Source organism: Triticum aestivum, chromosome 3D (genome assembly GCF_018294505.1).
Source record: "Triticum aestivum cultivar Chinese Spring chromosome 3D, IWGSC CS RefSeq v2.1, whole genome shotgun sequence".
NCBI classification, from domain to species: Eukaryota; Viridiplantae; Streptophyta; class Magnoliopsida; order Poales; family Poaceae; genus Triticum; species Triticum aestivum.
This window is the reverse complement of record NC_057802.1, coordinates 31,774,697-31,783,363: the sequence shown is the minus strand read 5'-3', so window position 1 is coordinate 31,783,363 and position 8,667 is coordinate 31,774,697. Positions and strand designations below refer to the sequence as shown.

The 8,667-nt window shown below is 46.0% G+C and overlaps 1 protein-coding gene across 1 annotated transcript; it reads right to left on the bottom strand.

Annotated features, from left to right (window-relative positions):
• Positions 1 to 2,659: 2,659 nt before the first annotated feature.
• Positions 2,660 to 7,992, bottom strand: LOC123073946 (uncharacterized). The gene is made up of 3 exons (XM_044496928.1): positions 7,709 to 7,992; positions 5,629 to 7,021; positions 2,660 to 2,975 (listed from the first exon to the last, which is right to left on the bottom strand). Exons 2-3 carry the CDS (start codon positions 6,970 to 6,972, stop codon positions 2,907 to 2,909), a joined length of 1,413 nt encoding a protein of 470 aa, XP_044352863.1. The 5' UTR covers positions 6,973 to 7,021; positions 7,709 to 7,992; the 3' UTR covers positions 2,660 to 2,906.
• Positions 7,993 to 8,667: the final 675 nt, after the last annotated feature.

The following is an 8,667-nucleotide window of genomic DNA, read 5'->3' as shown; positions in this document are numbered from 1 at the left end:
GAGGACACGGAGCTTCAGTTTTTTTTCAATTGGCGTTGTCAGGCGTCTCCGAATCGTATAATACCGTCAGATTCAGACCTAACATGGCTTAAGATGACTGCGTCAGGATGCGTTACTCATTCTTGATCGAGCTCACACAACAAATGCTAAGATTCCGTGGATTTCATCCAAGGACCCACACACACCTGCACCACATGAATTTAAGCGGCCTGCAAACTCAGGGGACGCTGTGAAAGACTTGTTTGCATCATGACATGCCTCCGGTAAAAAGAGGACACGGAGCTTCAGTTTTTTTTTCAATTGGCGTTGTCAGGCGTCTCCGAATCGTATAATACCGTCAGATTCAGACCTAACATGGCTCAAGATGACTGCGTCAGGATGCGTTACTCATTCTTGATCGAGCTCACACAACAAATGCTAAGATTCCGTGGATTTCATTCAAGGACCCACACACACCTGCACCACATGAATTTAAGCGGCCTGCAAACTCAGGGGACGCTGTGAAAGACTTGTTTGCATCATGACATGCCTCCGGTAAACAGAGGACACGGAGCTTCAGTTTTTTTTTCAATTGGCGTTGTCAGGCGTCTCCGAATCGTATAATACCGTCAGATTCAGACCTAACATGGCTCAAGATGACTGCGTCAGGATGCGTTACTCATTCTTGATCGAGCTCACACAACAAATGCTAAGATTCCGTGGATTTCATTCAAGGACCCACACACACCTGCACCACATGAATTTAAGCGGCCTGCAAACTCAGGGGACGCTGTGAAAGACTTGTTTGCATCATGACATGCCTCCGGTAAACAGAGGACACGGAGCTTCAGTTTTTTTTCAATTGGCGTTGTCAGGCGTCTCCGAATCGTGTAATACCGTCAGATTCAGACGTAACATGGCTCAAGATGACTGCGTCAGGATGCGTTACTCATTCTTGATCGAGCTCACACAACAAATGCTAAGATTCCGTGGATTTCATCCAAGGACCCACACACACCTGCACCACATGAATTTAAGCGGCCTGCAAACTCAGGGGACGCTGTGAAAGACTTGTTTGCATCATGACATGCCTCCGGTAAACAGAGGACACGGAGCTTCAGTTTTTTTTTTCAATTGGCGTTGTCAGGCGTCTCCGAATCGTGTAATACCGTCAGATTCAGACCTAACATGGCTCAAGATGACTGCGTCAGGATGCGTTACTCATTCTTGATCGAGCTCACACAACAAATGCTAAGATTCCGTGGATTTCATCCAAGGACCCACACACACCTGCACCACATGAATTTAAGCGGCCTGCAAACTCAGGGGACGCTGTGAAAGACTTGTTTGCATCATGACATGCCTCCGGTAAACAGAGGACACGGAGCTTCAGTTTTTTTTTCAATTGGCGTTGTCAGGCATCTCCGAATCGTATAATACCGTCAGATTCAGACCTAACATGGCTCAAGATGACTGCGTCAGGATGCGTTACTCATTCTTGATCGAGCTCACACAACAAATGCTAAGATTCCGTGGATTTCATCCAAGGACCCACACACACCTGCACCACATGAATTTAAGCGGCCTGCAAACTCAGGGGACGCTGTGAAAGACTTGTTTGCATCATGACATGCCTCCGGTAAACAGAGGACACGGAGATTCAGTTTTTTTTTTCAATTGGCGTTGTCAGGCGTCTCCGAATCGTATAATACCGTCATATTCAGACCTATCATGGCTCAAGATGACTGCGTCAGGATGCGTTACTCATTCTTGATCGAGCTCACACAACAAATGCTAAGATTCCGTGGATTTCATTCAAGGACCCACACACACCTGCACCACATGAATTTAAGCGGCCTGCAAATTCAGGGGACGCTGTGAAAGACTTGTTTGCAGCATGACATGCCTCCGGTAAACAGAGGACACGGAGCTTCAGGTTTTTTTTTCAATTGGCGTTGTCAGGCGTATCCGAATCGTATAATACCGTCAGATTCAGACCTAACATGGCTCAAGATGACTGCGTCAGGATGCGTTACTCATTCTTGATCGAGCTCACACAACAAATGCTAAGATTCCGTGGATTTCATCCAAGGACCCACACACACCTGCACCACATGAATTTAAGCGGCCTGCAAACTCAGGGGACGCTGTGAAAGACTTGTTTGCATCATGACATGCCTCCGGTAAACAGAGGACACGGAGCTTCAGTTTTTTTTTCAATTGGCGTTGTCAGGCGTCTCCGAATCGTGTAATACCGTCAGATTCAGACCTAACATGGCTCAAGATGACTGCGTCAGGATGCGTTACTCATTCTTGATCGAGCTCACACAACAAATGCTAAGATTCCGTGGATTTCATTCAAGGACCCACACACACCTGCACCACATGAATTTAAGCGGCCTGCAAACTCAGGGGACGCTGTGAAAGACTTGTTTGCATCATGACATGCCTCCGGTAAACAGAGGACACGGAGCTTCAGTTTTTTTTTTCAATTGGCGTTGTCAGGCGTCTCCGAATCGTATAATACCGTCAGATTCAGACCTAACATGGCTCAAGATGACTGCGTCAGGATGCGTTACTCATTCTTGATCGAGCTCACACAACAAATGCTAAGATTCCGTGGATTTCATCCAAGGACCCACACACACCTGCACCACATGAATTTAAGCGGCCTGCAAACTCAGGGGACGGTGAATTTCTAGCAATTTCCCATTAAAAGTAACACAGATTGCAGAATGTTCGCTAACACGCAGGAAGATGCAAACAGGCCCAATTGTTAACTAAGTCCTCCCAAGACCAGAGACGCAAACTTTGATGGACAGAACAAGATGGGATCAAGCAGCTCCAATTTCTCAGGGATTCTATCTCATCCATACAGAAGGCCTGACCTTACGACGCTCTGGCGCACACTTCACTTGACCCTTGATCTAGAAATCTTCTTCCTCCACCATTTCAATCGTAAGTCTACTCACTAACCTCATCACGTCAGCCGGTGCCTGCAATACGGTAAGCCAATGATAAATTAGTGAAAAAGCTCCCGCATGATCATTATGGAATTATTCTGCAAGTACAATGACCCTACAAATTAGTTGATTGGCTTTCTAAACATCATGGTGAATTAACACACATATAATGTCACAAGTCACCATTCTTACAAAAATAATAATGGCGAATTAATAAAAATCTGTTTTCTCATGCAGATTCGCCCATATATCTCAAGGTTATTTCAGCAATATATCCAGGTTACCAACGACAACAAAAACACAGTCTGCATCTTTTAAATGCCAGACATGAAAAATGAAAGATAACAACGTAGTGAAATCCCATAAATTTCGTGCCTATGAATATTGAAGTAGCCATACCAAGTGCATCAAATGAACTTAAATAATAAGGACATGCATCATATAATCGGGCTAGCCCAGTTCGACGAAAAGAAAGACAAGCGAACCGCAGGCCAACTCCTTAGCCCAGGAGCGTTCTCCATGACCAGGAAACAAATGTAAAGTGGCTGGTGGTATGGCACTGTCAAATACAGACGATTGGGAAGTATCTAAGCTTGCCAATTCCAGAAGGGAGGATAAAGAATGCAAGTTCCAGCTTCTCAAGGATAATGATAGAAAGAAGTGTTCAGGTTTGTCTGAGAAATACCACTGAACATGGTAAACAGGTCTTGGGTCAAATCAGTTGTGCAGGCCCTCCCCACCTATAACCATAAGAGTCCTCAAGTCATCGGCAAGCCTCTGTGAGGATCTTATGCAAATTATGAGGATTGTTTGGTGGGGTGACGAGGAAGACAGAAGAAAAGCCCGTTGGTGGTTGTGGGAAAAACTTACAAAAGTCAGAGCAATGGACTTAAAATATCTGAGATCGTTCAACCAAGCCCTTCTCGCTCGGCAGGCATGGAGATTAATCGAATTCCAGGACAGACTCTGCACTAGAATACTAAAAGCTCGCTGCTACCCAAACAGGGATTTAGGAACGCATTGACCGTTTGGCAGGGAATCGAGCATGGTTCAGATTTGCTGAAAAATAGTGACATCTAGTGAATCGGCTCAGGTAGAAAAGTGAGGCTGTGGAGGGACAATTGAATACCACATGGCAACCTTGAACTCTCTGCCAATACATGACACTCACGGCTTCGCCTGGATATCAGACCTCTTCATCCACTAGACCGAACCGAGAGAGGCTGCTATGCAACCTGATCTGGAAACGAAAGTACCGCCAAATGTGCTTGGAAGCTGGCAACAAATTCTGGATTCTTTGGCTGTCCAAAGAAACCGATGGCGGCAGAATATGGATGTTCTTCCTACCTGCAACATCTGTGGGACAGGGGAGGGAGATGGATATCATGCTGTAATGCTGTGTATGAAAGCAAGGTCCCTGAGATGTGCCCTTCGGTTAGACTGGAACTTGCAGGCTGACAGAGAGTTGACTCATAAAGACTGAGGCTGGGCACTTATGGCTTTGAGCAAACTAAATGAAGGGGTGTGCGCCAAGCCGCTATTCCTTTGGTGCAGAGCATGCCATTTACGAAATGATACAATCTTTGGCAAAGGAGATGCAACGACCCAAGCCTCAGTCCAGTTTAGTAAGAGCTACCATTAGAGCATGGAGTTCACACCCTGGCACCAAGACCCTGGATATTCAAGACAAATCAGCAACTAACATGTAGACCATCAGGTCTGTGAATACAAGTGATCGACCTATCAACAGGTTGTTCGGACCGGAACTGAAGTTGAACAGACACAGCCTTCATGACTGAAACGGGCAAAAGCTCATTGGGAGCAGTGCTGCGCTCCTCTTCAGGCAACGTCATTTGGTCAGAGTATGGCAGCGTCTGTATATGTCAATAGTGCAGGAAGGACAGAAGCTCTAGCATGCATGGAAGGCGTGAGAGGCATCATTGGCATTGCCAACCTCCCGGTGATCACTGGCAGTGTTACTGTGCTTGTGATTTGGGCTAGCTGAGGAAGAAAAGGATGGATCAGCCTTCAAGGGGGTCTACTTGGAAAGTAATCATCTGTTGAATCAACTATCAGGTTACAAGGTTCTACAGCTGCACAGGGAGGAGGATGGCGTTGCCCATCAATTAGCTAGGGCTAGCCAGGAAGGGTGTCTTGAGTGATAATATGATATTTGATGGAGCTCCAACCAGTGTGCTGGATCCAACCTTCGAACCATACTCAAAAGCTGGTGACAAATGGTGTAGTAGCAAGGATGACAAGTACGTAATAGCTAATCTATTGTAGCAAAAGATGAATACACAAATTAATTGGTGCTGCAACAGAGCTATATTTTACTAATATTGTAATTAGGCTTCAATTTTACATGCTCACTTTCTGTATTGGCAATAAGATAAATTTCTAATAAAAAAACACAATGTTATCATAATTTTGATCTTCCACAATACCAGGCAACGAGGGCTGGAGTTTTGTTCTAAAACACTAAGGCAACAACCTGTTCGTGAAGTTAAGAGGAAACGCAAACTTTAAGGCACCATCCTAAACTTTAGCTCAGTGGACTTTGCTATTGTCATAAAAAATAACAGCTATTTCGATTATCCAACACTGAGATTAGGAATGTAGCAAAAACTAACAGTATTCAGCAAAACTTAATTTATGGACAGATAAATATACAAGATAGAAATACCTGTGTTAAGTACGTGGGGAACCTGGAGGAAATGAAACTCCTTAGGAGATGAGACTTTTCCTCAATCATGTCAGCATCTGGGCCACTGGGGCTGCCTTCTTCTCTTGAAATATATGGATCAACTGCGAGCACTTTCTTGGTACTTAACTGAATTGTGACCAGAGAAAGCTTGCTGTTTTCTTCTTCAGCAGACTCTGAGACCAAAAAGTATGCGATGTTGGAATTCAGCATGCTCACAAGAGGGAACATCAGGATATCACGTGGCAGACCTATACGTCTGTTTAAAGCCCACAGCGCTTCAGATGTGATGGCCACATGCTCATCCCATGACCCATCTAAGGAGGACAAAGTATAGGAGTGAATGGTGAAACTAGAACCTTTCCCAAGTGGCCCAAACGGCTCCCCATCAGAGCGGATAACATCAGTGAATTTGAGAACAGAGTTATTTCTGCCCTTTTTGCTCATCTCCATCGTGGGGCACACACTGCGGTTCACCTCATAGAATGCTTTGCCTTGAGCTGAACTTCTAGGACGGTCAACAATAGGCAATCTGAGGTATAAGATATTGGGCTTTTCTTCAAGTACATCATAAGCTAGCATACCGCCTCTGTAATAGTTGATCCAACAAATGTAAGAGTTGAATGTGATGACAGCATCAGTTGACCAATAGTATAACTCCTTATGCTCATCCTCCTTATGGCCGATTGGTATCTTCCTCACATCCCATTTGCCATCCCCATCATTACCAGATACAAGTGAGCGGAACACACAAACTTCTGCTTCCATCTTGAGCGTGCCAGGTATTTCGCTGACCATAGCCAGCTGCGCCACTGCAAATTCCGCTTCAACGCTTTTGCCATGGCCTCGGATGAGTCCTACAGTGTGCGGGAAGAACAGACGCTGCTCAGCCACTGCCTTGTCCTCTTCCTCTCCAAAAGGGAAGATCATTGGCTTGTTGCAGACAGGGAGCCGTCTGAGCTGCAGGGACGGCTTAGTCTCACACGACGCTACACAGATAAAGTGGTCTTGTATGATCGGTAAGAGACCGTCCTCGCCCAATCTTCCAAAAGAAGTTTGCCTGAAGAGAACCAGATCACTGTGGGCGGCCACGAGCTCGGTTCCCTTGGCATTCTCCGACTTTGTACCATCAGGCCACCGCATGTAGAAGCGGGAGATGGCCGGGGGCTTGGCAGGGAGGAAGAGGATGTCAAACTTGTTGCAAAGAGAGGTGCGCGAACTTGCCCTCAAAGGCGCCTTGGAATCGTCTAGGAAGGGACTGCCCTCTTCCTCGTCATCCCTGTGGAAGACAAAGCGGTCGAGCATCATCCAGCTGGATCCAGCCATGGCCACTGATCAGCAGATTAAAACAGGTTTAGGTAGCTTCTGCCTCTGCCTGCGAGAAGAGGGAACTGACTCAGCACCATGAAAACATTTGCCACTCTCTCAAGAAAAATTACTACTCAAAACGTTGCCGTTGAGAAATTAATTATCCAGAATACTAGGCATTACTATGTACTACTAACTAGCTGAGGTTGCCAGAAGAACAAAAGAACAATTTTACCATTACCTTCTTCAAAAGATGAAGTGAGTCAGATAATGTCTACAGAGATGCAAGATGTCATAATAATGCCCGGCAGAGAAACGCCAAAATAATGCACAGTAGAGAAAATGGAAACAGGCCGCACCCTCGCACATCATTTGCACGCAAAAAGGGACTACAATGAGCTAGATGGAGAACTTGAATTGCGGATTGCGGATCGTCCTTTTTTACGAAAACAAGGTTAAATTGACAGATGTGTGAGGTGTGGTAAGGTGAGAGCTGGCTGTACAATGACGAGCACGCTCTTTTCCCTGCCCTTGCGTGCATTTGGTATACTGAAAGGACCATGGGAGGTAGAATTTGCATCAACAGCATTACGACAACGTTTGCCACTCTAAAAACCACCAACTTTTAACAGATCGACTTTGCCAGAACACCACTAGTTGAAAATTTTCGCTGTCCAGACAGAACACCCACCAGGCATTATCATGTAAGTAGTGCTAACCTACCGGAGCAACAGAAGAAGACGTCTGCCCTTACCTTCTTCAGCGGCAGCAGTTGGGGCAGCCGAGCAGCCTGCGGTGGCTGGTGCGACCCGGCGGACCGAGTGTGCAGATCACGGGGAGCGCCGGGGAGACGGAGGGGGGGTGGAGGTCGAGCGCCCTCGCGCGCCGCTTCCGCGGCTCGCCGGCCCGGTGTTGAAGCGGATTCCGCCCGCCGCCTCGCCTGTCGCCTCGCACGGTGGGGCTCGAGCGGAGTGGCGCCGCGGGTTTCTAGGGTTTGGAGGGCTGGGAAGGGGAGGAGGGGAAGGACGAGGATTCTCTGCCGTGCCTTCTTACCCAGCGTACGCATTGGTATTGGGCCTATCAGCCTATGGGTCAGAAATTAGAACTAACCAGCCCAGCCGTTCATGGTTCATCTATGCACAGTTTAACTAGAGTAATTACCTACTTATTATTGGGAATAAAATGTTAAATTTTAATTAGCAATACACATGAGCAACATTCTTAAATGAAAATGAACTCGTATTAGAAAAATGGTTTTGCTAAATCTCAGTCATATTCTATGCGGAGCGATTTTTAATATTTAATATTTTTCTCTCTTTTTTTGATTTGTTATTGTTTAATCAGTTTGATTAGTATTTTTTTTTGTCTTTTTTGCGTGCCAATTGTGTAATTGGAGTTGCATACTCGTCGACCACGTGACACTACAGTTGCACACCAGATGCATGCCCGTCACTGCCCTTATGAGCACCTATGAGAGACACGTGAACACATTTACGCCCGCCCAACTGACATGCACCTGTAATTACGTGCGATCCATGGACATGTAACTGCGGCCGCATGAATCCCCCGGATATGGATTTTGGTCAACCAGATTTTCGACAGATATGGTAGCGGATACGGTATCGATAATATCCGACGGATGTGGATTATCCGGGCTTTTTGCAAATTATCTGAGGTTATCAAATAGGATTATCTGATAAATTTAGCCCAAAC

Bases quoted from the DNA above. Each gene is read 5' to 3' on its own strand.
- LOC123073946 (XM_044496928.1), bottom strand. From the start codon at position 6,972: ATGGCTGGATCCAGCTGGATGATGCTCGACCGCTTTGTCTTCCACAGG. The intron at 2,976-5,628 runs GTATTTCTATCT...ACCGTATTGCAG, and splicing joins TCCCCACGTACTTAACACAG to GCACCGGCTGACGTGATGAG.